Source organism: Clavispora lusitaniae (assembly GCF_014636115.1).
Source record: "Clavispora lusitaniae strain FDAARGOS_655 chromosome Unknown tig00000105_pilon, whole genome shotgun sequence".
In the NCBI taxonomy this organism is placed as follows: Eukaryota; Fungi; Ascomycota; class Pichiomycetes; order Serinales; family Metschnikowiaceae; genus Clavispora; species Clavispora lusitaniae.
In genome coordinates this window covers 987,619-1,015,570 of record NW_027093978.1, presented here as the reverse complement: position 1 = coordinate 1,015,570, position 27,952 = coordinate 987,619, and the positions used below count along the sequence as shown (strand labels likewise).

At 48.2% G+C, this 27,952-nt stretch overlaps 15 protein-coding genes and 2 non-coding genes across 17 annotated transcripts; 8 read left to right on the top strand and 9 right to left on the bottom strand. All coding sequences in view use genetic code 12, as the record gives it.

Moving 5' to 3' along the window:
* Positions 1-13: 13 nt before the first annotated feature.
* Positions 14-1,351, top strand: FOB63_003480 (DDE endonuclease family protein; the record flags this gene model as incomplete). Its single annotated transcript, XM_066102325.1, has 3 exons — positions 14-29; positions 93-836; positions 909-1,351. 3 exons carry the CDS (start codon positions 14-16, stop codon positions 1,349-1,351), a joined length of 1,203 nt encoding a protein of 400 aa, XP_065958345.1.
* Positions 1,352-1,923: 572 nt separating this feature from the next.
* FOB63_003479 (Alpha/beta hydrolase family protein) lies at positions 1,924-3,393 on the top strand (the record flags this gene model as incomplete). Its single annotated transcript, XM_002615397.1, has 1 exon — positions 1,924-3,393. One exon carries the CDS (start codon positions 1,924-1,926, stop codon positions 3,391-3,393), a length of 1,470 nt encoding a protein of 489 aa, XP_002615443.1.
* Positions 3,394-4,325: 932 nt separating this feature from the next.
* Positions 4,326-6,506, top strand: FOB63_003478 (Sulfate transporter family protein; the record flags this gene model as incomplete). The annotated part of the gene is made up of 1 exon (XM_002615398.1): positions 4,326-6,506. One exon carries the CDS (start codon positions 4,326-4,328, stop codon positions 6,504-6,506), a length of 2,181 nt encoding a protein of 726 aa, XP_002615444.1.
* Positions 6,507-7,111: 605 nt separating this feature from the next.
* On the top strand, positions 7,112-7,774 carry FOB63_003477 (uncharacterized protein; the record flags this gene model as incomplete). The annotated part of the gene is made up of 1 exon (XM_002615399.1): positions 7,112-7,774. The coding sequence occupies one exon, from the start codon at positions 7,112-7,114 to the stop codon at positions 7,772-7,774; it is 663 nt and encodes a 220-aa protein (XP_002615445.1).
* A 458-nt stretch (positions 7,775-8,232) lies between these two features.
* On the bottom strand, positions 8,233-8,514 carry DPM3 (Dpm3p; the record flags this gene model as incomplete). Its single annotated transcript, XM_002615400.1, has 1 exon — positions 8,233-8,514. One exon carries the CDS (start codon positions 8,512-8,514, stop codon positions 8,233-8,235), a length of 282 nt encoding a protein of 93 aa, XP_002615446.1.
* A 257-nt stretch (positions 8,515-8,771) lies between these two features.
* Positions 8,772-10,508, bottom strand: FOB63_003475 (transcription factor TFIIIC subunit; the record flags this gene model as incomplete). The annotated part of the gene is made up of 1 exon (XM_002615401.1): positions 8,772-10,508. The coding sequence occupies one exon, from the start codon at positions 10,506-10,508 to the stop codon at positions 8,772-8,774; it is 1,737 nt and encodes a 578-aa protein (XP_002615447.1).
* Positions 10,509-10,637: 129 nt separating this feature from the next.
* FOB63_005595 lies at positions 10,638-10,710 on the bottom strand. Its single transcript has one exon. It is a non-coding gene; the product is annotated as a tRNA-Thr (tRNA).
* Positions 10,711-11,273: 563 nt separating this feature from the next.
* MDH1-1 (malate dehydrogenase) lies at positions 11,274-12,269 on the top strand (the record flags this gene model as incomplete). Its single annotated transcript, XM_002615402.1, has 1 exon — positions 11,274-12,269. One exon carries the CDS (start codon positions 11,274-11,276, stop codon positions 12,267-12,269), a length of 996 nt encoding a protein of 331 aa, XP_002615448.1.
* Positions 12,270-13,143: 874 nt separating this feature from the next.
* Positions 13,144-13,491, top strand: FOB63_003473 (uncharacterized protein; the record flags this gene model as incomplete). Its single annotated transcript, XM_066102324.1, has 1 exon — positions 13,144-13,491. One exon carries the CDS (start codon positions 13,144-13,146, stop codon positions 13,489-13,491), a length of 348 nt encoding a protein of 115 aa, XP_065958344.1.
* A 71-nt stretch (positions 13,492-13,562) lies between these two features.
* On the top strand, positions 13,563-15,224 carry CAS5 (Cas5p; the record flags this gene model as incomplete). Its single annotated transcript, XM_002615404.2, has 1 exon — positions 13,563-15,224. The coding sequence occupies one exon, from the start codon at positions 13,563-13,565 to the stop codon at positions 15,222-15,224; it is 1,662 nt and encodes a 553-aa protein (XP_002615450.2).
* A 392-nt stretch (positions 15,225-15,616) lies between these two features.
* On the bottom strand, positions 15,617-16,825 carry AAT22 (Aat22p; the record flags this gene model as incomplete). Its single annotated transcript, XM_002615405.2, has 1 exon — positions 15,617-16,825. The coding sequence occupies one exon, from the start codon at positions 16,823-16,825 to the stop codon at positions 15,617-15,619; it is 1,209 nt and encodes a 402-aa protein (XP_002615451.1).
* A 268-nt stretch (positions 16,826-17,093) lies between these two features.
* On the bottom strand, positions 17,094-18,770 carry FOB63_003470 (uncharacterized protein; the record flags this gene model as incomplete). Its single annotated transcript, XM_002615406.2, has 1 exon — positions 17,094-18,770. One exon carries the CDS (start codon positions 18,768-18,770, stop codon positions 17,094-17,096), a length of 1,677 nt encoding a protein of 558 aa, XP_002615452.2.
* A 429-nt stretch (positions 18,771-19,199) lies between these two features.
* FOB63_003469 (Nem1-Spo7 phosphatase catalytic subunit) lies at positions 19,200-20,261 on the bottom strand (the record flags this gene model as incomplete). The annotated part of the gene is made up of 1 exon (XM_002615407.2): positions 19,200-20,261. One exon carries the CDS (start codon positions 20,259-20,261, stop codon positions 19,200-19,202), a length of 1,062 nt encoding a protein of 353 aa, XP_002615453.2.
* A 1,230-nt stretch (positions 20,262-21,491) lies between these two features.
* FOB63_003468 (uncharacterized protein) lies at positions 21,492-23,861 on the bottom strand (the record flags this gene model as incomplete). Its single annotated transcript, XM_002615408.2, has 1 exon — positions 21,492-23,861. One exon carries the CDS (start codon positions 23,859-23,861, stop codon positions 21,492-21,494), a length of 2,370 nt encoding a protein of 789 aa, XP_002615454.2.
* A 254-nt stretch (positions 23,862-24,115) lies between these two features.
* On the bottom strand, positions 24,116-24,213 carry FOB63_005594. Its single transcript has one exon. It is a non-coding gene; the product is annotated as a tRNA-Leu (tRNA).
* A 701-nt stretch (positions 24,214-24,914) lies between these two features.
* Positions 24,915-26,132, top strand: FOB63_003467 (uncharacterized protein; the record flags this gene model as incomplete). The annotated part of the gene is made up of 1 exon (XM_002615409.2): positions 24,915-26,132. One exon carries the CDS (start codon positions 24,915-24,917, stop codon positions 26,130-26,132), a length of 1,218 nt encoding a protein of 405 aa, XP_002615455.2.
* Positions 26,133-26,783: 651 nt separating this feature from the next.
* Positions 26,784-27,494, bottom strand: RPS6A (40S ribosomal protein eS6; the record flags this gene model as incomplete). The annotated part of the gene is made up of 1 exon (XM_002615411.2): positions 26,784-27,494. The coding sequence occupies one exon, from the start codon at positions 27,492-27,494 to the stop codon at positions 26,784-26,786; it is 711 nt and encodes a 236-aa protein (XP_002615457.2).
* Between the last annotated feature and the right edge of the window lie 458 nt (positions 27,495-27,952).

Here is a 27,952-nt window from a genome sequence, read left to right as displayed (position 1 = left end):
TGTAAAGAACAAAATGGAATTCAATAGCTGTATGTTAGATGATGCTTACATAGATGGACTAGGTAATCGATTTTGTATTGATCCCAAACTAGTCTCACTTTCTGAAGGATCTTTAGATGATTGTTTTTCTTTTAGAGATTACAAAAAACAGAATGACACAGGGACTGAAGAATGCGGTTCGCCACATGCAAAGGCTCAGGAACAGTCTATGACTGACGTTGAAATTATGGCCCCAACACGCAAACTCAAACCGAAATCGAAAGAATACAAGAAATACTCGAAGAACGTCAAGGAGAGATTCTGGCACGATATTATCGAAGAAGGTTACTCTGCTTATTCTGCGGCCAAAAAGCACGGGATAAATCTTCAAACAGCTTATCTGTGGAAGAGGAATTGGAATAAACAAATCTATTTGGCAAATCAGGGCTTGGAAGAGCCTTCGAAAAAGCGTGGACGTAAACCTTTACTAAATAAGAAGCACATGGAGCTCATGAATTCTTTAGTAGAAGATGATGCCTCTGTCACATTAGATTCTATGTTAGAAAGTCTCAGACTTAACTTCTCTAACTTGGAGGTCAGTGCTACGACCATGCACAGTTTTGCTACAAAAGTGTGTAACTTAAGTGTCAAGCGAATCTCCAAGTGGCCCGCTAGAAGCAGTCTGGAGTTTATAAAAGGACTAAGATACCAGTGGGCAAAGGAATACGGAGACAAACTCAATTTCAGTGACAACTGCATATTCATTGATGAAGCAGGCTTTAATCTCAGCACGAGAAGAGAATACGGTTGGTCTTCTGTTGGAGAAAAAGCGATGGTGAATTCTCCTATAATCGGGGGTCTAAACATATCGTTTATAGGAGCAATATCTTCTCATGGCTGTATAAGTTTGAAGGTTAGACACCCCCAAGGATTAGTAGATGGTAAAAAGGGAAAATTAGACACAGATGCCACCAGCAGTAAACTGAATCCCATTGGAACTACTGCGGGCCACTTCTATGATTTTGTCCAATCAGTCATGGAACAAAAAAATCAATCGGAAGAACTTCGTAATTTGAAGTACTTAATCCTTGATGATGCTTCCATTCATAAACGGCACTATATCCAATTATTGGTAGCTCTGAGTGATTTGGAGTTGGTATTTTTACCACCTTACTCGCCTTGTTTGAATGCCATGGAGGAATTTTGGGCAGTATGTAAATCCAAAGTCAAGAAAGCGAAAGTAGAAAAGAAAGAAGGACTCAATTTAGCGGTCTGTGAGTCAGTCAATCTGATATCCATTGAAAGCTATGAAGGATTTTGCAGACATGCCGGCAAATACATAGAATACTGCTTGGATCGCCAATCATTTTAGTTGTGTATGTTCATCCCATTCAAAATATAAGAAAAAAAAAATAAGAAAACAAAAACACAAAACATGTAATTCGACACCAGAAAACATAAAAGAACAAAAAAAAGCCTTTGAAGCAGGTTTGAACGCTATCACAACCATTTTTACGATCCAAACACTCGATTTCACCTAATGCACACCCCAGGAAAATTGAAAAGGTTTCTATGATAGTTCATACTACTAGTTCATTTAAATCTTCGTTGCTTGGTGTGAATTATTTTCCTGTTTGGTTTAAATAATTAATTTGGTTTGAATAAGTAATTTCGTTTGGTTAAATTTATTTTTCCTCTTTGGTTTAAATAGTTCTTCCCGTTTGGTTTAATAGTTTATCTCGTTTTGTATGAAAAAAAAAAAAAAAAAAAAAAAAAAACTGTAAAGATTGTAATGCCAACGTTCGTCTTTGCATGATATGAATCACTCTTGCAGACCAGTAATTTCGTTTAATGTTCTCCACGTAATAAGAACAGTGTGATTGGATTGGACATTCCACCTTCGCACTGGTTTCTGTCAAATCTGCACTCCACATTTCACCATACATGTTCAGGCAAATACGGCGGCTTTCGTTTTCGCCCAAAACGTGTTTCCAGCTTCCACCCAACTACAAGCCCAACCTGCGGCATGTCAAAAAAATCCCATTTGCCAAGGCGTGGGAGATCTGGTGGAAATCTCTTCATCCGGGCCGTTTGGAAGATCTTCAGCGCCAGCTAGTGAATCTTCTGTTACCCCAGAGCCTCGAGGAAAACGCTGGTGTCGTTTACGAGGCCAAACGTGTGCCCATTGGCCACGGCAACCACATCAACGAGGTGTCTTTTGAAGTGACCAACGACCCGGCATATTCCACTTTACATGTTGTCTTTTTACACGGCTACGGGGCGGCGCTTGGATGTTTTGCCCGAAACTTCCATCTCGTCAACCGTTTCAAGGGCCTTGGCCACAACTACAAGGTCCATTTTCTCGACAATCTCTCGTTTGGGTTGTCGCTGAACCCGAAGTTGTCTTCCATAGACTACTGGAAGCCCATTCCCAGGGCAGACCACATCACGTTGCACGACACCAAGCCCACAAACCCTAAGGAGCTCTACAAAAAATACTACAAGCTTGTGGACAGCTACGATTTTGACGTGGACAAGTTTCGGGCCAGCAGCGAAAAGTTACTTCCTCAGTTGCAAGACATCGAGAGCTACTACATCGATGCGCTAGACGCGTGGCGGAAGAGCTCCAACATCAGCCGCATCGACTACTTGGTGGGCCATTCTTTCGGCGGGTACTGGTCTGGCTCTTATGCGGTCAAGTATCCCGACCATTTGAAGAACTTGGTTCTTTTAAGTCCCGTGGGAGTGGAAAGACACGCCTATGCCGTCAACACACCAGTTCCAGAGGAGACAACAAACATCCAGCCAAGCTTGGATCCTACTTCGCTGCGGTTTCTAAGCCGGTTTCCCATCTTGTCCTCGAAAACCATCGAAATGTGGTACAATGTCCAGCCATACTTACCTCGGCTCTTGAAATATATGGGCCCGTGGGGCGTCGCCAAATACTACGACATGTGGTACGGCAAGCTCTTTGCCATCAACAAGGTGATTGAAAAGCTTGGCGGAGCATCTGTGTTTTCTAGTGCTAACGAATTGAAGTACGGTACCAACACTGAATGTCGGCTCCTCATTGAATACTTGTACAATGCCATCACCCACGGCTCTGCTTCGGACATTCACATCAAGTATGTGCTTACGCCAGCAACCACCAGCAGATTGCCGCTTTTTGATAAGTTTGTTGATGCTCCAGACAATGATTTGGCCAAGTTCAACATGCATGTGATTTATGGCCAGTACGACTTCATGAACAGTGAAGCAGGCGAGAAGTTGGTGGAGCTGGTTAATGCCCGGCTTGGCGAGAAAAAGGCACAGTTCCATGTGGTTCCTGAGGGCGGGCATAATCTTTACATCCAGAACCCTTTTGGAACCAACGACTTGCTTGAACACATTATAGCAGAAAAACCCTCTGCTTAAGGCCTTTTATTGATATTTATTATTGGCACTATCGTCATTATTAATGGCACTATCGTCATTATTAATGGCACTATCGTCATTATTAATGGCATTATCGTCATTATTATCGTCATTCGTCCTTATTTATCTCATTCTGTCCTTATTTATTATCCTTATTTATTTTGTCATATTTCCTTATTTATTTTTATTTCTTCTCGTCATTGTTATTCATCATGTCATTATTAGTCTGGCTCCTGACCACATGGCTTGGTAGACACAATAGTAGTGGATTCATGTACATTGCCCTTTAAAATGTAGATAGATCATCAATATGCCATGTCTGGATACCAGATTCTCTGGCTCTAGTCTTGTGACAAAGATCTTTGTTTGCGAAAGGATAAAGTTAACATTCAGGGACGATCAAGTTGAGCACTATCATCGGCTGATATGAAGATTGAATGAAAAAGCCACTGTTAAACCGACTCTGATTGAGTAATAGATTCGTGATATTTCCTAGAGCGGATCTTGTTACCGAATTCTAATCAATGCATCGTATTGCCATTTCCAGTTCCATGAGTAAACAGGTGTTCACACATCAGTTTGCCAGTTCGGTCTGAAAACCCATCTTGGAACGTTCAAGTATCGTAGGTCATTTATTAGTCTTTTGAGTTGCCATACTTCTCTTTCGCAGTCTTACATTGTAGGCTTTATTCCTTCTGTGGTTTAGCTTAAATTGTTCTGACCCTTCCCCTTTCACTCCTATTCAGTTCTTCTCCTTTACTTCTCCTTCTCTTTTACTTCTTCTTCTCTTTTACTTCTCCTTCTCTTTTACTTCTCCTTCTCTTTTACTTCTCCTTCTCTTTTACTCTTCTTTTTCTTCTCCATGCTTTATCTCATATCGCGAACTTCCCCACATCCTTCCTGCCACACTTTATCGCTTCATTTTCAAATCCATGTCGGCTCCTCGGGAAACGACCCGTCTTCTTCCATCGCGAAGACCGCCGCTCTTATCGATTCCGCTGTCGCAATCCTTGCGTTCCGAATGGGCGCCCGATCTCCCCAAACAGTATCATGATTGTGAATCGCTCGAACTACCTCGGGCGGCTTCTTCTTTTGACTGGTTTGCCTATCTTTCCTACTACGTGCCCATTCTCCGGTGGCTTCCGCAGTACCAGGCCCAGAATTTCTTGGGCGATTTTCTTGCTGGCGTGTCTTTGGCCAGTTTCCAGGTTCCGTTGGTGATGTCGCTAGCAACTTCCCTCGCCAAGCTTCCGCCCTTGGTTGGGCTCTATTCGGTGGTGGCGGCGTCGCTCTCGTATGCCGTTTTTGGCACAGTCCCCACGCTTGTGGTGGGTCCACTGCCCAGCACTGCCGTTCTTTATGGCCAGGTGATTGAAAAGTTTGCCCACTCGCCTGCCAAGGAATTTGCGAGCTTGTCGCCCACAGACATCAGCGCCACGCTCTCTGTGGCCATGTCTGCCATTCTTTTGGTGGCTGGTTTGCTCAGATGGGGGTTTTTGGACAACATTCTTTCCCAAGCTTTGTTGAAGGGCTTCATTGGCGCAATGGGTGTCATTATGATTGCAAACCAGCTTGCTATACAGATGGGGCTCCAGGACTTGGCCAAGTCGCTTCCTCACGCCACCATTATCGACAAGTTGCGTTTTGCCATATCCCACGTTTCCATGGCTCACATTCCAACCGTGAGTGTGACTGTTTGCACATTGGCCATTGTTCTTATGGTCAGGAAGATGAAGTTGGTCTTGCAAGAGAAACACGGGGTTCGATCCGCAGTCTACATCCCTGAACTTCTTGCAATGGTGGTTGTGGCCACATTTTTCTCATACTACTACGACTGGGAAAGCCAGGGTATAGCCATAGTCGGGGACCTTTCCGGGTCGAAAAAAGCAAAACACCGAGGGATATTTGTCAATCCATTCCATTTTTCTCGCCTCTCGTTATTCAAGTCTGTCTTTGGAACGTCTCTATTGTGCTCGATCCTTGGCTTTTTCGATTCCACAACGGCCACAAAAGGTTTGGGCTCAAGATACAACTACAATGTCTCTGCAAACCGAGAACTTGTCGCTTTGGGCATGTGCAACTTTGCCATCATTTTTGTTGGGGGTATGCCTTCTTTCGGTGCTTTGGGAAGATCCAAGGTGAACATTTTGGCTGGCGCATGTACTCCTTTGGCCACCGTAATCATGGGATGTACTGTCATTCTTGCGGTGAGGTACCTTTTGCCCTTTTTGTACTACCTTCCCGAATGCGTGCTTTCTTTAAGCACAACAATCATTGGCATTACTGTGTTGGAGGAAGTTCCTCATGACGTTCGCTTCTTCTGGAACATTCAAGGATACGACGAAGTCGTCATCCTTTTGGTTGTTTTCTGTGCCACGATCTTTTGGAGCGTGGAAGCGGGCGTGATCTTGGGAATAGTCATTGCAATTGCTCGAGTGATCAAACACGGCTCACGTTCTCGCATTCACATCTTGGGCCGGATCCCAAACACATCTGTTTTCCGCAACGCTGATGAGCTTATAGAGGAGAGTTTCACGGCACACTTTGCTTCCGGAGAAGAAAACGACGGGTCTGCCAAGCTAGGCGATTTCATTGCGGAGATCGAGCAGATCGAAGGCGTTTTAATAATCAAGATTCCCGAGCCGTTGAACTTTGCCAATTTGGGTGATCTCAGGAAAAAGCTCAACCGGATTGAGCGATTCGGTACACTTTCCGTTCATCCTTCTCAGCCCCTGGTGAGTGGAATTGACAATGGTGCCATAAAGTTTATTATTTTCGATTGCAAGGGAATGACCTCTCTTGATGCTTCTTCTACACAAACACTCCATGACATTGTGAAAAGGTACCACGAAGTGAACAAGGTTCATGTTGCATTTTCCCGTGTGCCCGTGAACAAGAAAGTGAGAGCACGGCTCCTTGATCTGGGGATTGTAAAAGTTGTGAATTCCAGCTACAAGCTGTTTTGTGGCATGCAGCGATCCGAAGCTTCTGAGACAAATTCCGCTGCTCAGCCAACGAATGTTCCTCTGATGAATGTTTCTGCACTGCTTGGTGAAGGGTTTTTCCTTAGTATAGAAGAGGCATTGAAGGCTTTCCGCATCGACATGGTTTAAATGGGAGCATCGAGAGTGATTTCAGAATTACTCAATTATCAAGGTAATTATAGAATCTGTTAAAGATCCCATACGGGATGAGTGATCTACAATGGCAAAAAATTGGAAATTGTACAAAAGGTCAGATGATAGTTTTCTAAACTGCATTTGAGAAAAGAGATTAGAATAGTGTGATAATCTGTTCCAAGAGTCAGGCTGAGTGAAGACAGCATATAGATATAAGGGTAGGTAAGCAAAAACAGGTATCAAAAAAGAAAGGTTGAAGCGTTGGCAAAAACAAACCACTTTGCTAGACCTCAGATTACTAATCAGCAAACTAAACGAACCAGACTGGACAGAAGCAGTAGTATTATGTCAGAGCAAAAATACGTGAGATGTGGGGTCGCACCAACATCATTTTCCTGTACTTACAAAAGAAATGCTCCTCTGACTAGAGATTCTTTAAGCTACTCTTCTTTTCTGACAATAAGCGTCCAATCTTTGATTGTCTAATCTGAAAACCCCACTACTAGATATCATAACGGGGAGACTGCGACTAGACACAAAAAAAAAATAGAAAGTTGTTCTACAGAAAATCGATCGAGCCATATTCAAGCCAGCAATAGATGATACACGCCAGAAGCCGGGGTTTTTCTTTGGCTCGAGCGGCGCAGATCCGTTTCCGCAGCAAGTATGCCTTTTATGATCTCGTGCTAGAAACACCCACTCATCCGCGAGAGCCCATCGAAGCTCTGCTCATGAAGGAAGATGAAAAGAAGCAGTTGAAAAAAGAGAGCGGCGCCACGTTTGAAGGCGCCTACTCGTTGGATAACATGACCGCTGAGGAGAAGATTGCTCGTGTTTTCGGTGGCAGGATCCGTGGTGACCGCAGAGAAAGCTCGAGCAGAATGAATGTCGGAAAACCGAGAGTCATTGCCGGAGTTCAAGTTCCTGCCAAGCCGGTCGAGCCAGACAACTGCTGCATGAGCGGGTGCATCAACTGTGTGTGGGAGATGTACAACGACGACGTCAAGGACTGGAATACAAAGCGGAAAAAGGCTGCTGCAGAGATGGTCAAGCGAGGAGGTATTTGGCCAGCGGACTTCCATCCGCCTGTGCGTTATCTCAAGAAAGAAAACTTGCCTCAGTCTGTGCGGCAGTCTGCAGAGGCAAGGAAACCGGCGGACGAAGAATGGGGCAACGTGCCGGTTTCCATTCGAGTCTTTGCTGAAATGGAGAGGAAAAAGAAGTTGCAGAAGCAGAAACGGGAACAGAACGCAACGCCGTAGACTCCTTATATTTATACATACTAATCATAGGTGGCATAGAATGCCGACGACAGTTTGGTGGAGATCCTTCAATCAGAGAAATGAGATCATGATAGTAGTGTAGTCATATATGTTGATTGTCTTAATGCTGTCTCATGACATACCAGTCCACCAGAGAGCTTTAGCTGCTGACTTGAAGGTTCAATGACTCAGGCGATGTACTGGGAAGTAGTGGGTAGAAGACGCTAAATTTAGTATTCATAATTTAGTATGACAACGTTATTCATGTCTACTAGTACTCTTTATACCCTATATCCGACACTTCAACATCCCATCTGAACAACTTGACTTTTCTTGAAACGGTTGGCTATTACATGGACCAGTTTATGTAATTGTCTACTCACAAGCATTGCCGAGTCGTCGAGTAAATCCGCTTCACCCTAATACAATTTTCTAGACTATCCTGTATTCGTGGCTATTCACTCATCCAAGTTGATTCCCTTGCTCTTGTAAAAGTCCTTGGCCTCGTCGATCTGGCCCAACAATTCCTTGTAGCTCTGCTCCTTGTCTTTAAAGGTCAAAACACCCCAGCCCAAAGTTCCCAAAGCGTAAGCTCCAAATGTCACCAAAGCCCACCATGGTAGGTAAGGCAAAATCTCATCGTGGATCAACTTTCCAGTAGGAATGACACCCGTCCATAAAGCAAAGTAAACCGCCGAAACGGCGAAAAGAGCAACAAAAGTTTCTGTGGCCTTTGTCATTTTCGATGTGGAGAATCAAGTACGTGTTTAGTTTATATGTGCGCGAAGTAATATGGAGGAGACAGAAAATAACAGTAGTACGAGCCACACGAAAAAGTGCTGTCACAAGACATAAAAGAACGTAAGTGATGGATTGGGTCTATATATGGTCATCAAAAGGGGGATGTATGCGGAAAAGATTGACAAAAGACATTAGAAGAGCTTAGAGAAGCTATATTAAACAGCACCGATGCATCGCAATTTCATATTGATGGAGTCTACTCATTGAGATCGTCCTGTTTCACCAACCCCACTAGCGCATTGAGCTTCGCCGCTGTGTTTTCGTCCACCTCTTTGATTCGCGTGAACACAGACTCCTCGTTGAAAGTGCCCGAATCAATGGCATCGTCGTCTATATCATTTTCGTCTGCCTCGTCCTCTTCTTCTTTGATGTCTTTTCCTAAAGTGTCGTCAAAATCATCCTCGTCCGCCATTTCCACATCCTGGTTTTCTTCGTCGTCGTCCTCTTCCTCTTCTTCGTTTTCCTTCTCGGCGTAATCTGCTTCCATAATTTTGCGAAGTTTTTCAGGGTCTACTGCTTGGTCTCCCTGCAAACAGCGCAACTTGTACCTTATAATCCGGCGAATAGTCTCTAGAACTTGCCGCTTGATCCAACCGTCTTGCGGATCAATCGTGTCACGGAAAAACTCGGAAGGTGTAGCAGCCTGTGCTTTTTCTATCAAGTTTGTCACGTCTTTGTCCATGATATCCCCAAGTTGGTAGTTTATGGCCTTGGGGAGCTTGGTGCCGGTGAAGAAAAGGTTTTCCGAAAGCTTAATGTCGCTGTCGGGGTGAAACATTTTGATGGTATTGGGCACGATTTTGGTTGTAGATTCGGCCCGTTCATTTCTGGCATGGGACCGTTGCAATCTGAAATATTCGCTCTGGTACATCCAGTAAGATTTATCGTCCTTTGGATTTACCCCAAGTTTCACATTACAAAACCGCCAGGGACCGTTCTTGTAACAGTAAGAAACATACGGCAATGCTTCTTTCACGGCGGTTTGGAGGTGTTCTGGTGTGACGTCTATAAGCAGTTTCCGGAGCCAAATGGGTTTGACTTCGAAGAGGTGGTTCAAATGCTGAATGCAATCAAAAAGCTTTTTGTCGGAATACTCTTGCGACAAGTCTGATTTCAAGAGCCAATTGTACTTTTTCACGATTTCCGGGAGTGGCTGCTGCGGAACGGAGTCGCTGTAGAAATCAACAGTGTTGGTGAACAATTTTTTGCTATCAGACTTCATCACAACCTTCACATTTCCGTTTTCGTCACGGAGAGTCACAGTGTAGGGACTCTTTTGGTATTTAAAGTCGAACGGGAAACGGATTCCGCTGAAATTAGGTGGAGGAATGAGATGGTGGTCCTTGTTTTCGTAGATACTGGTATCCTTGAACTCGTCTTTCACATTGAGCTTTTCCTCGTAGTACGTACGCATGTCGTTGAAATCACGCACCGCTAGCACGTTCTTCCGGAAGTCCTGGACCCGCAGGTTGTTCTTGGTGGTCATCTGGAAGTCCGCAATGGCCCGGAAAGTGTAGTTTTTATTAATGACCGCTACGGGCTCCACTCTATGCGGGGCAATGTTTTCTTCCGCATTGCGCTTCACCAACTCCTGGATGGTGTATTTGTGGGGCTTTTCCTTGTAGTCGGGCGGCAACGAGCTTTTGGGAATCGACACCTTGAGCAAGATCTTCTCTCTTCGGTTGAGCAGAGCCTGGATCGGATGGTGGAACGGGTCGTCGCGCAACCGCAATTGCAAATTCCGATCGTCCACCGAGTGGCTGCTGGGCTGGATCGGGAGCTGGCGGAACTGGGAATCCAAGGCCTTTTTGATTCTGTCTTGGCCGCCCAACATGGCAATGGCCTTGTCTGTGTTTTTGACTATAAGCGGCAATTCGACCGACGCCACATGGGACACGTCCAAGGAGTATTTCTTGGCCTGTTCTCGGGACATTGAAAAAAAAAAAAAAAGAAAAAAGAAAGAAAACAGAGCAGATAAAGAGAAGTGTTGGGAGAAAGAAGAGGAGAAGGTTATAAGTCAAGGTAAACAGATGGATGCGGCGCGCAAAAAGATAATAAGAAGTGCCTTCAGCCAGATTCGAACTGACGATCTCCTCATTACTAGTGAGGTGCCTTACCAACTTGGCCATAAAGGCTTCTTGTTAGTGTGATTTTCTCGTAGGCGTTTTGCCTCCTTTTGCCTTTTCTCATTTCGTCAGTTCTGCTTTAAGAACAAAGCTAAAAAAACAAGTGGCTCCGAAATGTCTACGTTTCTCGCATTGGCGCTCCTACAGCTGCGCTGGGTTGTTCCGTGGGTACCTTGGTGCATGTGCCGAAGCCAACCGAGCGCTTGTGTGCAGTACCAACCCCAGGAAATTATAGCGCGGCTCAAGTCTCAAGTTTGTTGGCACAAGTATAAAAGGGCGCGGATGCCCATGCGAAAAGAAGACGGGAATTGGCGCAATTGCGGGCTCCGTGCGGGGTTGGCTGCAAAAAAAACTGCGTGGCTCCGTTTACAGCCACGGCGCCTCCGTGGGCCCACGAGTCTCCGGCGTGCGTCGGGCCAAGCGTGCGCGCGCTGATTGGCGGAGCGCCCGGTAGCCACACTAATGCCGCGGAGCATGGACCCCAGGCTCTATAAAGGGCGGGAGAATTCCGCACCTGGCCGGAGGATTTTTCGACTAGTCAAAAAGCAAGCCGCTGTATATATTCTCCCACTATGTTTAAGGCCGCCACCAGATCTTTCTCCTCTTCTCCTTCTGCCGCCTACAAGGTTGCCGTTTTGGGCGCCGGCGGAGGCATTGGCCAGCCATTGTCTCTTTTGATGAAGTTGAACCACAAGGTGACCGACTTGGCCCTTTACGACTTGAGAGGCGCCCCCGGCGTGGCCGCTGACGTTTCGCACGTGCCAACCAACTCCACTGTCAAGGGCTACGAGCCAGAACACTTGGAGGAGGCCTTGAAGGGTGCCGATGTCGTTGTCATTCCAGCCGGTGTGCCAAGAAAGCCAGGTATGACCAGAGACGACTTGTTCAACACCAACGCCTCCATTGTCAGAGACTTGGCCAAGGCTGTGGCCGACACTGCTCCAAACGCTGCTGTGTGTATCATTTCCAACCCAGTCAACTCCACCGTGCCAATTGTTGCTGAGGTGTTCAAGTCCAAGGGTGTTTACAACCCAAAGAAGTTGTTTGGTGTCACCACCTTGGACGTTTTGAGAGCGTCTAGATTTGTGTCCGAAGTTGCCGGCACCAACCCAGTCCACGAGAAGGTGACTGTTGTCGGTGGCCACTCTGGTATCACCATTGTGCCATTGTTGTCGCAAACCACCCACAAGGATTTGCCAGCTGAGACCAGAGACGCCTTGGTCCACAGAATCCAATTCGGTGGTGACGAGGTTGTGCAGGCCAAGAACGGTGCTGGCTCTGCCACTTTGTCCATGGCCCAGGCCGGTGCCAGATTTGCCGGTTCCGTGTTGAACGGTTTGGCTGGTGAGAAGGACATTGTCGAGCCAACTTTCGTCGACTCGCCATTGTTCAAGGACGAGGGTGTTGAGTTCTTCTCCTCCAAGGTTACCTTGGGCGTTGACGGTGTCAAGACTGTCCACCCATTGGGCGAGTTGTCTGACTACGAGGAGGAATTGGTCAAGAAGGCCAAGGAGACTTTGATCACCAACATCAAGAAGGGTGTTGACTTTGTCAAGCAGAACCCATAAACGACTGATGATCTATTTATATGAATAAAACGATTGATGCCAATGAAAGTGGGAAATGTAACGTCAAGTTCGTAGATTGAACAAATAGGTGCTTGAGCATATGGCTATATGCATGCGTGGGCTGTGTCGGAGATAGAATAGACCCATTCCGAACAAGAAATCAAGAAATCAAAAAATCAAAAAAAAATTCACGAATCTTGGTATGGAGATGGCGCAAATAGGATGTAGGGAATTGTACAGAAAATAATTCGAAGGTGGAATCCACATGAAAACTTCTGAAACATGGCACACTGGAGAGATGGAGGCGAGCAGGTTCCATGCATAAAGTGCCACCTCTCCTAAGCGGATGTCGCATGGGCCTCATCTAGAGCCATATTCTGCACGTCGCCAGATTTTGCCTTGCGTAACTTTACACCAAAAAAAATGGTGCAGTTGCACGTCTGGTTGGCCAGAATTGCGCGATACTAGACACAAAGTTTAGACATTGCACTGCGGCAAGTTTATTTTGATCTATTGAAGCAACAGAGATCAAGCGCAGAGGAACGAAAAAAAGCCGTGTCAAGAGCAAGAAAAAAAAATTTTTCAAAAAAAAAAAAGCTTTTGATATGATAAGGGTAGAGAGGAAATAGATTGGTGCAAGAGAAGCTAAGTCGCAATGTGTCAATCCCGATTAGAGGGGCTGCGCAAAAGGCCATTGACTGATAATTTTTCAGACCCGCAAGAAAAAAAAAAAACGCGTCGCGCCTACCTGCAGTCCGTTTCAAGTGGCACTTCGAGTAGAACCACAGAGTAATCGCCTGCCGTAGCACAAGCACAGGGAATTTGTCCGGAGCCGAAAAACCGAAAGCCCAAGGCTTAGCAGTGGCTTTGGCCCATGTCCCATGTCGAAAGAAAAAGAAAGAATGGGCAAGTGCGACATTTCGCGAATGTCGAGGGCTATTTATGGCGTGGCCCGCATTCGGACAAATTCGCGGTCGATAACAGCCAGAAAAAGCCAAGGAAACCAGAGAAAGGCAAGCCCGAAAGCAAAGCCAACAAGACCCGCGAGAAACATCGGCTGAAACTGCGAGAAAAGAAGCGCCATCCATTGGAAACCCGCCATTTCGACAAAAGCCCCGACTCCAAAAGTCACTCCACATCCAGCCACACCGCCAGCAGATTCCAGGGCGAACAAAGTGGAAGCCTCAACTGGAGCCCCAAGACCAAACGACACCGCTCTTAGAGCCCGCGACGAAAGCTTGACCCCATCTCGCCTTTGCATTTCCCCTTCCTCGAATCGTCCTTCTCCATGCCATGGAGAAGTATCTTATGAGCTCGCCCACCCAGCTCTCGCTCCCGATGGACGACGACAAGAACGACTTTGGATCGCCTGTCTACGACGACCTCGACTTTGCCGCCGACCTCCCCGAGTTCTACTACGACCACACGCTACTGCTTGACCCTTCGCCGGCGCGGGCCGAGCGGTCGCCGGCGCGGTTCCACCTGAAGCACTTTCTGGTGGACGGCCAGAAGCATTTCGACAATAACGACAGCAATAACGACGCCGACAAGTACAAGTATGACGCCGACAAGTACAAGTACGAGGCCAAGCCCGAGCGCGTGGCAGACCAGCTCTCGGCGCCGTTCGCCCTCAACCTGGGGCTGCGCTTCAACTTCAGCCACCTGCGCAACGTGTCGCTCGACGACTCGTCGTACCGCCGCCAGAACGCCCTCTACAGCCACCGGCCCAGCGCGTCCATCTCGGCCGACCCGCCGCTGGGGCTCTTTCCGCACTCGCATCTGGCGGCCACGCTCCATCTGACCAGCCTGGTGCCGGCGCTCCTGCTGCTGGCGTCGAACGCGCTGTTGCTCGACTCGCCTTACTCGGCGGCCACGCCCGCGCGCCGCCGCAAGCTGGCGTCGATCCTGTCGCTCACCACCAGCCTCTCGCCCGCGCGCGTGGGCAAGACGCCGCTCAAGTCGCACCGCCGCACGCGCCTGCGCATCGACCACGCCTCGCCCGGCGAGACGCCCTTGGCCACGCCCGCGCGCGCGCCGCCCCAGTTCTTCACGCCGGCGCCGCCCATCGAGGACCAGGACGACGACGCATGCAAGCAGTTGCGCCGCGCCCGCACCGCCAGCAACGTCGATCTTCTTCTGCCCGCGCTTGTGGGCCGCCTGTCGGCGTTGAAGTCGTACCCGGCGTCCATCGACCTCGCGGCCATCACCCACCTGCCGCGCGCCGAGCCGCTGGTGTTCCACTACGACCGAGAAAACCCTTACAGAGACCCGTACCCGTACGAGCCTATCCCGGAGTCGCGCCTGACCGAGGACGCCCGCTTGGAGTTGACGTCGCAGCTCAACTCGCAGTTGACCCAGCTCACGCAGTTGAACTCGCTCAATTCGCAGGCGCTCAATTCGCAGGCGCTCAACTCCCAGGCCCTCAACTCCTCCCGCTACGAAGCCATGGACTCGCGCTTGCATGACCTGCGCCCTACAGAGCCGCGCTTCGACCGCCTCGACTCGCGGCCCGAATACCCGCCGCTGCGCTCGCTCTCGCTGGTTCCCCTGACGTCGCTGGTGCACCTGGTGGGCCTGCATCCGTCGGGCCTCGCGTCTCTCCCCTCCGGCTCGGCCTCGTCGGCTTCCGTGTCCGCCGCCGTGTATCCCAGCGCGTCGCAGATCCACCAAACCGCCGCCACAGAGGAAATCGCCAAGTTCGCCGAAAGCATCCTCAACTCAGACACGAAGCGGCCCATCGTGGTGCAACACGATGCAGACACAGACCCGCGGAAAAAACACAAGTGCCCGTTGTGTCTCGCGCGTTTCCAGCGGCCCGAACATGTCAAGCGCCACTTGAAGAGCCATTCGACGGAGAAGCCCTTCCAGTGTGACATGCCCGACTGTGGCCGCCGCTTCAACCGAAAGGACAACTTGAAGGCCCATCTCAAGAAGATCCACGGCAAACATACATGATCTGTGTGTATCTGTTCTTGTTGGGTGGCCTTCGCCTCATTTTGCATCATCTGTCATTTTCTTTCTATTATATCCCTTGCACATCAATACATCTGTCAAGAACTGTTAATCGCTGTAGGAGTGAGTGGCTTGCATTGACACCTACGTAAACCAGGCTCTAATACCCAGTTGTTTAAGTGGTTTTAGTCAAGTATTCTCTTCTACATAGTTCGACGCTAGCCACTACTGGAAGAAGATTGTCAGCTGCCTTTCTGTACAGTGTCCCTTCATGCCAAGTTTGAAGAGTGTCAAGTCTTCTGTCTACGGTAAGCCAGGATTAATGTACATTGAATACCACTTTTAATAATAAACTTTTCTTCTGCATCCTTCAAACCACAGCCATCCTCAATGACTCACTGGTCAAAAGGATACTTGCGCACAGTGGCGTCCACTGCCTGACAGTAAGCCTCGATATTGGAGTCATTCAACCCGGCGACATTCACACGGCCATCCAATGTTCCATAGACGTGATGCTCGTCCATCAATTTTTGCACCTGCAACTTCGTCAACCCGGTGTACCAGAACAAGCCGTTTTGCTTGATAATAGGTTCCCATTTTCCGGGGGTGCCCATCTCCACAAACCGCTTCAAAACCTTCTCCCGCACAGTCTTGAGACGCCGCGTCACACTGAGAACATCCTCAGCCCATTGCTCTTGCAACTGGTCTTGCACTATAGTGGCCACACGGGCGCCAAACGCTGGAGCAAAAGAAATCTCGTGACGAATGATAGATACCAAAGTCGCAAACACATTGGCCCGAGCGTGGGCATCCCGGACCCGCACATGTGTGCAGCCAGCTCTTTCTGAGTACAAGCCCAAGTTTTTCGAAAACGATTGGCACACCATAAACTCAAGGCCCGCATCGTAGGCTTGTCTGATGGCCCACGCATCTTCAGCCACGCTTCCACTGGCAAAGCCTTGGTATGCACAGTCGAATACAAGGAAAAGATCACGCTCGCCGAAAATCTTCAAAATCTGCGCCCACTGGTCTCTAGTGTAGTCACAGCCGGTAGGGTTATGGCACACAGCCTGCAAAACAAACACAGACTTGTCAGGTGCAGACTGCAATGCCTGCAACGTCGCGTCAAAGTCCACACCGTGCGTTTCTGGGTGGTAGTATCTAAAAGTGTGGTAGTTTCCGCCCACGTGCTCAATCATACCCTGGTAGTTAGACCAGCATGGTGTACCGACGTAAAACTCAGAGAAACCTGTCGATCTGAGAAGAGTGAAGGTCAAGTGCAAAGAGCCGGAGCCGGAAATGGCCTGGACAGAAACAACGTCGTCGTGGTTGTTGCCGAAGATGGTACGCTGCGCAGCAGACACGAACGCGGGGATTCCTGACATTTGCGTGTAGCAGTGGCCTGGGTCATTGGCAGCCAAAATCTCCTTGGCCTTCTTGACACAGGGGAACACGTAGTTGGGGTCGCCTTCTTCCGTCTTGTAGACACCAACGCTCACGTCGATTTTTCCAGGCGCCTCGTCGGCCTTGTACGCCTGCATGATTTGCATGATAGGGTCGATTGGAATGTCTTCCAATGGGGAAAAGTAGGAAGCCTGAGCCATCGTGTGGTGGAGAAGGTGAACAAAAAAAAGAAAAACGCTGAAAAACTGGGGAAGACTGCGCGCCGTATTTATACGTCAAGGCCTCAGCGTCAACAAAAGTCAAGAGCGGTAGCGGACCGGCGTGGAAAAAACAGCGTCACCGTGCGCGACCCGGCATTAGCCGGCATATGCCGAGCCTCCACACCCGAGTGGCCTAGGCCCGTACGAAATAGGGCGACTGCCGGTATGCTGAGCCGTTCTTCTACTTCAAATGGGTTTTTTGCAGCCCCTAGCTGGAGGGGATGCTTGTGTTTGTGAGGCTTTCGCTCTCGCTCTCGTTTTTGTGGAGAATCTGCTCGCAGCGCGCGCATAGATCGCCCCAGGGTCCAGAACGCAGAGGCGCACTTTTCAATGCGCTCGCAGCCAAGAATTTCGTGTTGTTCGCAAGGGCGCGCGCCGCACTATGTTCCGCCCGAGCGGAAGGTTGCACCTGCCCCAAAAAGCCCGAGAGCGGAGCAACAAAGTCGTGCTCGAAATCACCAAAGCACCCGGATAACTGGGACATGTCGTAGCTATGTAAAACACACGCAAGCGTCTTGATTTTTTCAAGGACAAGCCGTGCGTCCACGTTTCCCTCGAGCGGAAAAGCACGCGCAACTAGCTTCGCATGCAATGGCGTTGGCGGAATGTGGCAGAGCGCCTGCAAGAGAAGAAGCTGTGTTTCGGCGCAGCTGGCGTCGTCGCAGGACTCGACCAAAGCCCACAAGTCCAGGAGCGGCTCCAACTGCGTCTTGTCCAACGCAGCAATAAACCGCCGCATGAACTTGAAGTACACCGCTGCGATTTCCTTGTAGTAGTTGCAGTTGTCCACCACGACTTTTGTTGCCCGCATAAGCGCACCAGCATTCTGCTCTGCTAGTCTTGAGGCCACGGACGCAGTCATGGCATTGCTGAAAAAATGGAACGCTTGGTATTGCACAAGATCGCCAAAACTCCGCTGCGCCAACGAGTCGACTATAACGTCCGGATTTTCCATCTGCTCGAGTTTCCGCCAGAGCATCTGCTGCTTCTCCTTGCTGTCGACGCAGTTTCCGAGCGCAATGGCTGCTGCGGCCGCCACGTATGGGTCCGCCTTGTCGTCCACTAGAACATGCACATTAAGCTCCACCTCGGCCCAATTGTCGTGATTTGCATACGACGACATGTTTCCGCATGCCAGAAAGAGCCTGCGCTTGACGTGTGTAGACTCACCCGACACCTGCGCTAGAAGCTCGTACAACTGCGATGTAGACGGCCCGCCGAGCCTTGTATCGACATTGGTGGCGTTGAAGATGGCCTGCGACGCAAAATCAAGCAACTCGCTCCGTTCCTCCAGGTCCAACTCTTGCGCCCGGGCCGCCGCGTCTGTTATCCACTGCAAGTTGTCCAGCAGGATCGTGGAGACGGCAGAGATTTCGCTCAAGAGTTCCATCGGCTGCACCAAGTCGTCGAGGCGGCCCAGCTGCTCCAACTCGCGCAAGTAGCACGCAATGGCGTCGCCGGCGCCCTTTTCCGCAAGCGCAGAAACCACTGTTGTTTTCGCCGGCTCCTGGATGTTGTGCACAAACTGGCTCAAGAGCAAGATGGCCCGCAAACACACGTCTTGGTCTTTTGGGCAGTGGAGCTGCGAAAAGAGCCACGTCCAGAATTCGGCGGCAGAAACATCGTTGGAAACCATATACACCCTATTGTCGTCGTTGTCTGCGGTGAAATTCACAAGCACCCGAAGCACTTCGAGTGGTTCTGTGGAGGCGAGATCAAGCACATGCGGGATACATTTTTTTGCCGTGGGATGGGCTCGAACGTCTTCGTTTCTGAGCAATGTCCCCAATTCGGTGAGTGTGGCTGCTGACGCTTGAGCCTCGAGCTCGGCTAGAATCTGTTGTAATGAATCCAGCATGTTGGTGGAGTCGCATGGAATTTGCATCGCACTTCTACTGCCGCACTGACATACAGACTTTTGAAAAGGTCTTACGAGGGAAAATGGAACAAGAAGGAAAGGGGAGGAAGGGCTAGTGTAGGTTGGCCATGACACAGCACTAGAAATTGTGAACGGGTGGTTTTTGAATTTATATGGTCTCGTGCGTTTTGGCTGTTTGTAGTTTTGGCCAAAGTGGAGCAGAAAGATGCAGAAATCTTGTGAAAATGCAGATCTTGGAAGAAAGTTATAATTTTACAATTACTGCTAGCACGTCAAACTCGTAAAGGCGAACCAACCGTTGCTAGGCCAGTAGGTTAGGACTGCAACGGTCTAGTGCTACAATTTCACGACCATACTCCATTCTGAAATCGGCATGGTCAAATCTCTTCCCTTCTGGGCCCTACGTTTCTCACATGGTCTCATTAGTATTCAAGTCTATGAATTTTCAAATAGTTTCTCGCCGCTGCGAAGCCCCAAGATAAACCGCACGTCAATGCAAAGACTCAAAGCCGTCAACATAGGGAGAAGGTTCAACAAGTCTCTGTCGCTCTGGTCGTTGATCCAACCTTCAATCATCACAGCATTGTTCTCGTGGAAAGCATAGCTCACGGGCGAATTGTCGAGAATAATGACGTTTTTCAAGTCGTCGTCCTTGGAGAAAAACTTGGACAAGTCCTTGATGTAGCCCACGCCTTGGCGATACGTGCAGTCGTGCCGATAATATCTCTTGGTGAAGATACGCTGCGGCTCGCCGCCACCGGTGTTTTTGTAGTCGATAAGGTCGTTTTCAAGCCAGTCCACGATGGGATCGGCGTATTCACGCACAGATGCAGTGAAGATCTGAAGCTCGAACCACTTGGAGATTTCTTTGAGGAAGAAGTCGCAGTACGGTCTCTTGTAGACATAGTACGGCGTGGCAATGTCGTTGACTTTCAACTCGATGGTATGGCACGAACTGGACGAGCCCAAGGATCGTGGGGCTCCTCGCGAAAGCGAGTGGATCAAAGTTTCGTCCAAGTCCAACACAAGGGTTTTCCGGCGTTTTTTCTCTGGGTTGCGCGAGAGGGGGAAGAGCCGCGGCGGCGGCGGAATGATGTATTTCAGCGCCGTTGGCGATTTCACGTGGTTGGCCATGATGATCTCTTGCTTGAGCAACTCGGTCTTTTCTCGGATGCCCGACTTGGCGAGGCTGCTCTTCTCGTCGTCGGCCGCCTCGGGCGGCGGCGGGTGCGCCAGCCCGAAAAAGTATGTGAGCGGGAACGTCACAAGCAACCACATTAGAAGAACAGGCTTCATGATAAGCGTATATACAAGGCCCGGCTCATGGGGCGAGGGCGGCAGCGACGGCTTTTCTTGCGGTTTTCCATCGTCACTTGCCATTTTCCTGTCATGGCCGTCGGTGTCGAGATCTTCGATTTCTGTCTCCTTCAAGGGGCCGAGCTCTGGGCCAGAGTAGAAGGGCTCGAGAGAAACCACCAATTTCTTGAGCGAGTTCATGCCGTGCGCCAGGAAAGAACGGGGCAAAAGTCAAAGGCCCAAGCAGAAGAGAGAACAGTCTAGAGCGTTCGGCAGGGAAACGGGGAGCAAAATGGAAGAAGCAAACTGTTGGTACAAAGTGTTGGTGCGCACCCAAAAATACTGACCCCACCATATTGATGTGCGCGCATATGGCTGAGTTTGGGTATGTACGAAAATAGAGGCCGAGAAATTCAATCATGGCTATGATAGAGGAATAGAGAGAGAAGATAGAGGGATATGATAGAGGATATGATATAGGGATATGATATAGGAATACGATAGAGGGATACATCTACAGAAGACAGACGAGGGAGCACATTGGCAGATGATAGGATTGGATATGAGATCATGACAGATTATAGAACTAAATCATGAACAGATCATAGGCTCGACACCTCATGGGTTCGAGATCATAGGTTCGATAGACCATACGTTAGACAGATCATATGTTAGGCAGGTCATAAGATGGAAGACTGTAGGCTGACAGATTATAAGAGGCTAGAACAATCGTGAAAAGTTATACGATGAAGAGGTCAGACATCCAAAATCCTAAGCGACAAATCCAAGAGGTGAAATTATACACCATTATAAGACTCAATGAGATCATTAGATGTTGCGAGAGTTGATTGATGAGTGCCAAGTTGTTATAGTTTATAAACGTATTGGTCCAGTCCTGTGACGAGAAAGACTAGTAAGAGATTTGATAAGTGTCCCATAGTATTCGACGTTTGGATCCAATACACATCATCCAGGGTTATTGGTCAATTTAAACCTCGCATCGGCACCGCTGCTTTCTCGACTCTACTGTTGAAGATAGACCCCGAATCCAAAGAGTTGGTTCACTTTGTCAACGATTATGGGACTGTTACTTTCCGTTGCTACTATATTCCTACTTTGATACAAAAAATTATAAGCTAGTTGCATCCAGACCCATTATGTTTACCTATATTAAATGTTTCCCAGTTTGTTAACAGCAAATGATGACCGTTCACCGAAAATAGGCTCAGATCTATTCCAGGAGCGACAGGTACCAAAATAACCCATAGTCAGACTCCGTACCAGAGCCAGACATAACACTTCCTATCGAAAGCGAACCGCATGAGGCAGCATTGAGTACAAATGTTGGAGGTGAAACCCACGTAACAGATCATCAGACAGCGTTCTTCGCCAAATTAAAATAGCAGATCATCCATGGCTGACCCTATTGTATTACTCCAGGTCCAGATCGCCTGCGATGGCTGAGTTCACAAAGGCCTGGAACATCCCCGCTATGGATCCGTCTGCATCCCGGTGACCAAGAAGAGCTTGTTTCATGCGACCAAAACCGCTGTCGTCTTCGCTCTGGATCCTCTCGTCCACCACAAAATTCGAGCTAAGATTCGTCTTGATGAGCCGCATCGAAGCTATGCGGTCGTTATTGATTGCGTCTTCTTCTTCTGTCTCTGTGCCTTCTTTTGCCTCTTCAGGCTTGATGAGCTGGAGCTGGTTGGTGTTGTAGCTGTGGCAGTACTTGCACTTTAGCCCCATAATATGGTAGGCACAGCGGCTCTTGCCCTTACAGTCGTTGCAGCTGATGATGCAGCGCCACGAATTATACGGCGGAGGCAACGGCAGCAGGCGGATTTCCAGATCAAGAATACGGAACTGCGCTGCTGCGTCCACCACCGTTTTCTTGCAAACTGGACACTTGTACAGATGCTTCACCATCTCATCGTAGCACGACTGGTGGATCAGGTGGCCGCATTGCATGAAGACGACTTTGCTGACGCTAGTGAACAAGTATTCAGAGCAGATCGGACAGTTGCAGTGCGTGGTGTTGGTGACACATTTATGGTGCTCCCGCAAGTCAATCAGCAAGCAGATGTTGCACACGTCGCAGTGGAAGTAGTCCTTGTCCAAGCCTAGTCCAAGCCGACAGAGCCCGCACTTGTCGCAATGATAAATGTGCTTTGCCGGATCGTTGTCGTACAATACACACTTGGCGCAGAAGTACGACGCCAACTCCTCGTCGCAGTTGACACAGTAGTTCGTATCGGGCTCCTGGGGAACGTTGCACCGCATGCAAAGCACGTGTCGCACATTGGCTCGAATTAGTTTGTGGCTAGTCACTTCTTGGTCATGGCAGAAGCGGCACGGGAACCAGCGCAAGCACGTGGGACACTCCAACTTGCAGTTGAGCTGGTAGTGCGTGCAGCCGAGGACTCCAGGCGAGTGGAAAGACGGCTGCTGGTCCTCTTCTGTGAGAAGCACCTCCGAGGATGCAGAAGATGCGGACGACGCAGAAGCGTAGGAGGCGGCAGAGTTGGACCGCTGCCTGGGTGGTAAAGTGTGGTCTTTGGACAGGAGTGAAGTCTTTTTCGAGTCTGCCTTGACTTCTTGTGCGTCGGTGTCGGTTTTTTTGAAATTATCCTTTAGGTCGTCCTGTTCCTCAGTTTTCTCGATCTCCTGTTTGTCCTTTCCATCAGTCTCCAGTCTGTCCTTTCCACCAGTCTCCAGTCTGTCTTTTTCTTCCACCTGAACATCTTTTTCGTCCTCCTTTTTTTCGCTCTCCTTTGGGATTACCAACTCTTCTCCCATCACCCCTGGGTGCTCATCCATGTACTTGTAGTAGTTTCCCATCATGAGGCGGGTCACCAACTTGTTCTTCAGCCGCTGACTGAGACCCTCCAATCTCTGGATTTTCTGGATCTTCTGTCGGAGAAGGTCCTCTTTGTAAAAATCATCGAGCGAGTCCAAATGCGTCAATGCCCGTGCTTCTTCCCGTGAGAGCTCTTCCACGTTCTCCAAGTCGCTGCCCATGTAGACGCTGCTATCATAACCATCCGACAAAATATCTTCTCGCCGTACTCTACTTTTTCGCTTCCGTTTCCCTTCCTGCCGCACCGGATCCTTATCGGACCTGTTCTCTGGGAAAACAAGCTCTGTTATAAGCGGCTGTTCTCGGTGTACAATTTCGTCAACACCCACGGGTTCAGTCTCGATTTCCGCTTCAGACTCGACCTCCAGCTCGGCCTCTGAATCATCGTCAACAGGAAGCGTGATTGCCTCGTGAACCACATCCGTGAGAAGCTGAAGTCGATCTATGGCTGTTTGGAATGAAATGCCGTCCTTGAGATCACTCAAGAACGTTGCCATCTGGATACGCGTGGCCAAGGCGATCTTGAGAGAATTCGCCAAGCGGGCCTCTGTCTCCAGCGAGAACTTATCCTTTTCCAAACTGGCCCGCCTGGTCACATTTTCAACATACTGTGAGATGTACTTGGACACATCGGGAAGATCAAAAGATGGCAAATTGGGCGGAGATGGTAGAGTGGGCAAAGTAGGCAAAGGCGGGAGGTTGGGAAAATTAGGGAAGCTGGCAAACGTGGGGAGCGTGGGGAGATGCGGAAAGCTGTCCCGCTTTATATACTCTGACAATTTCGGGAGGTTGAGGCGGCCGATCTGGTCCAAATCCTCCTCTAAGGAATCGACTTCACTGGCATAACTGTCGGAGTCGCTGTTTTCTGCCTGCGCCTCTCCTAGCACCATTTGTGTTTTGGGCTCGGGACGCGACTCGCTGTCGCTTTCTAATGGCGCCATTTCCTTTGCTGCAACTTATGTGTCTTGTGGCTTTTCCCAGCGGAAAACTGAAACCTGGAGTAAAGCTTCTAAGACATGCGGCACGTGACTGGGCCCGCAACTGACCTGACATTCTAAGTTTCTTCGTTTAGCAAGTGCGCATACGACGCCATGATTTCCACCACAGAGGAGAGCAAGCAAGAGACGGAAAAAAGAATCAATATAGGCGAGAGTCGAGGCGAGTAGGGGAAATAAAAAAGGAAACGAAAAAATATTGACACCCACGAGGTTCGAACTCGTGCCTCCGAAGAGACCAGGAATGTATGGTAAGGTAACCTTACCCTGGCGCCTTAGACCACTCGGCCAGAGTGCCAATTCGTTGAATGATAGGGAGCGTAGATAGAAGTAGAGGGGCCAAAAGAAGATTGGAGGTCTTTCCTTTCGGATGTATGTGAAAACATCAGTTTATAGCCTAGGACGACTCAATGTTTCCAAACGGTAAATGACAAAACTCTGAAGATGCACGTAAATCGAATACGAAATCAAGTAGAATCTCATTAACGATGGACCGGTGTTCTTCAACACTCTAAATTCTAAGAAAATAATCACTAGAGGACAGCCATCTCGGATAGAGCCACCGGGCTGGATAGACATAAATTTTGAATATCAGACTGCTCAATACCTCATTCGCGTATGATTTGAACACTTTCAGAACAAAAGCATTTTCAAATTAACTTCCAAAAGGTAACAAAACTTCTATATAGACCCAAAATAATGAATTTGAGATGAAGTAGTAGATTTATTTGTTTTGAGCTACTTCGTTCTCATATTATAATCTACGCACTTCTTGTCAGATTCAGCCTTTAAACGCAAAACTCAACAAGTTCAAAAAAATCCGTTTTCATCAATATCACTCCATAAAACAAACACCAATGTCATTTTGATACCGATCATATTCCCCAATAGTCATTTCCAACGAGATTCTTAATCTGTATTTTATACCTTGAAGTTTGATGGGCTAAACATTAGTCCTGCAGGGCAACTACTTCATCATCTTCCTACTAGATTTATAAGATGGGTGAACCTCCAGTGGCAGTGAAAGAAGCGATAGAAAAGACCGTTCAGTACGTCAAGAAGAATGGAGTTTCCTTCGAAGCAAAGCTAATCGAAAACGACAAAGACGGCAAGTTTTCCTTCTTGCAAGCGTCAAACCCATACCATAGCTACTACAAACAGAAACTAGAAAGCAAACCGGAGCTGCCGCAAGACGGCAATGCTCAAATAAAAGAGAGCGAACCAGAGAAGCCGCGAGAACTTCGTTTTCTCACGGACCTTCCACCTGTCTCGAACATTGATAACGAAATCATCAAAAGTTGTGCATTATACATAGCATGCAATTCTGATAAGCACATCGAAGCGTTGCGCAGACACATGGAGCGCAAAGGGAAACGAAACCAGTTTGCGTTTTTGAACAGAAACCACACGTTGCATCTGTTGTTCCAGAGCTATGTCAAACAATATACTGTGATTATAGAAACTGCGAAAAAGGAAGGAGAGAAGGCGCTGGAAATGGACAAACTTCTCCATTCAAATAGCCATGAGTTTTTCGAGCGGGCCTACAGCCGAGCGGCATACGAAAAGAAGCACAGAATCGAAACACGGGCCAGACAGGAGGAAACGAAGCAGAAGCAACTTCGATTTGCCTCGATTGACTGGCAGGATTTCAGTCTTGTGGCGAAAGTCGGTTTCAGTACAATCGATGAAGTTTCGGAACTTGCGCTTCCGATCAGCAGAGAAGAAATCATGTATCGGTCGTTGAATACAAGATCGAAGGAGCTCGAATTGCGCTACGAGGAGAAAAAGGAAGAAAAAGAGAGCAAGGAGACACAGGAAAACAAGGAGGAGCAAGATGAGAGCAAAGAGAATCAAAAAGAGAGCAAGGAGGACGAAGAGGAGAAGCCAAAAGAACACAAAGTCCCCAAAGGTATGAAGATACGAGCTGCGGGCGAAAGCCGGTTGAAAAAGAAGAAAGCGGCCGAAAGAACTATCCAATGTCCCATCACAGGAAAACAAATTGCTGAGCTGCAGTTCGATACACACTTGCGGGTCTTGTTACGAGACCCAAGCTACAAGGAACAGCAGGAAAACTTTGTCAAGAAAAACTTTACCTACTCATCCAATTTGACCACCGACCAGGTGTATGAGAACATCAAAAGATTGGTGCATAAGAGAGCGCTTTCAGAGGAAGAGGAACAAGCCGGAACGAAAAGAGTGGCATTGGGACCGCAATAGATCATGCTCAATTAGGCAGCAGTAAGCAACACCTGATAAATATATATAACCACACACACAGGGCCAGAAAGCAAATGAGGACAGGAATAGAAGTCAATTCTAATTTTGTAAAAGTTATCTTCTCTTTGAATGCCATTTCTACACTGAACATGGGCGAATTTAGAACTTTATATATGTCTTTTCTTACGAGGATGTCATGTTCATAATTCAATTCTTTATGTCTCAGATTGAAGCGTAGACCCTTAAAAATATAATAAGTAAGGTTAAGCTGTCTGTTATCTCACTGATTTTAATGTAAGAGCACCAAGTGACTCTACTAGCGAAGTCTCTAGACTGGTGAAGATAGGGCACGATGCAGAAGGAATAGGATTGACCCAACAGCAAATGTGTTTGGAGAATTGATAAGTATACCGTTCCCAATCGAATAGCCTCACGTCTACTAAGCATGGAGTCGGTTTGATATCGACTAATCAAGCCAAGTAATAGTGGGGTTATCAGAAGCAAGCCGAAACGGAAACTGGAGACTACGTACAACACGATCGTTTCTTGACAAAACAATTAACACAATCGTTTTTCTCTACAGCAGGGATCAAGGCAATTTATACATAATATACCAATTAGGAGGGAGGTTATAAAAAGGGGATGCTACACTTAGGCCTTCAAAGAAGAAGCTCTTCTCTTCTTGATCTCAGCTCTCTCCGCCTTACGTTCGTGCAAACGTTGAGCCAACAACTGGGCGTATTCGGCAGCAGCGTCTCTTTGAGCCTTAGCGTTGTTGATCTTCTTGGCCTTCAAAGCTCTCTTTCTTTGCAAGGTTTGAGGAGTCACCAATCTCTGGATCTTTGGAGCCTTGGAGTAGGTCTTGCCGTTCTTCTCGACGGTTCTTCTGACGACGTAGTCTCTGACATCGTCCTCCTTAGACAAACCAAAGAACTTTCTGATGTGGTTGGCTCTCTTTGGACCCAATCTCTTTGGGGTGGTCACGTCGGTCAAACCTTCAATGTCAGCCTCACCTTGCTTGACAATGGCCAAAGCAATAACAGACAAGTCCTGGTTGACAATGCAGCCTCTGACGGACTTTCTCTTTCTCTCACCAGCTCTTCTTGGTCTGTAGCACGAGTGGCCCTCAGACAACAACAATCTGACTCTGGTTGGGTGCAACACACCTTGCTTCATAGGGAAACCTTGCTTGTCGTTACCACCGGTGATTTTGAAAATGTAACCTTTGAATTCGTCACCGACAGAGTCACCTTCGACTTCCTGGCCCATACGCTTTTCGTAGAAGGCACGCAACTTGTGCTCGTCGTCAATCTCGATACATTTTTGAGTACCGTTGGCTGGGTAGGAGATGTTTAACTTCATGTTAACTGGTTAGCCTGATGGAGGAGAAAAGAAAATTTTTCAAGCACTGGTGTGAGATGGAAAAGTGCGATTTTTTTTCGGGCGCTCGCGACATGCGCGGTGGCCCTATGTGCAGGCTGGAGGTACCGTTCAAGCCATTGTATGGCTGATAATATGAGTCACGTGTGAGATTAGGGCAGGTGCCCTTTGCTCTTTGCCTAGCCTTGTACCGTTTGCTGGCCCCGTATGTGGCAATTTCGGGTTGCAATTGTGTTGCTTTTGAGTTTGGACACCATTATGTGCTAGGGGCTGAAGGTGGAGGCGAAAGAGTGTGAAGTTGTGTGGCAAGTTGAATTTGCGTTTAGTGAGAAACCATAGATAACAGACAAGATGAAGAGATGAAGTTGAAAATGAATTTATAAAATAAAGGTGATGAACAATTATGAAGATGAGTTTTGCAATGATGAAGATAGAATGGC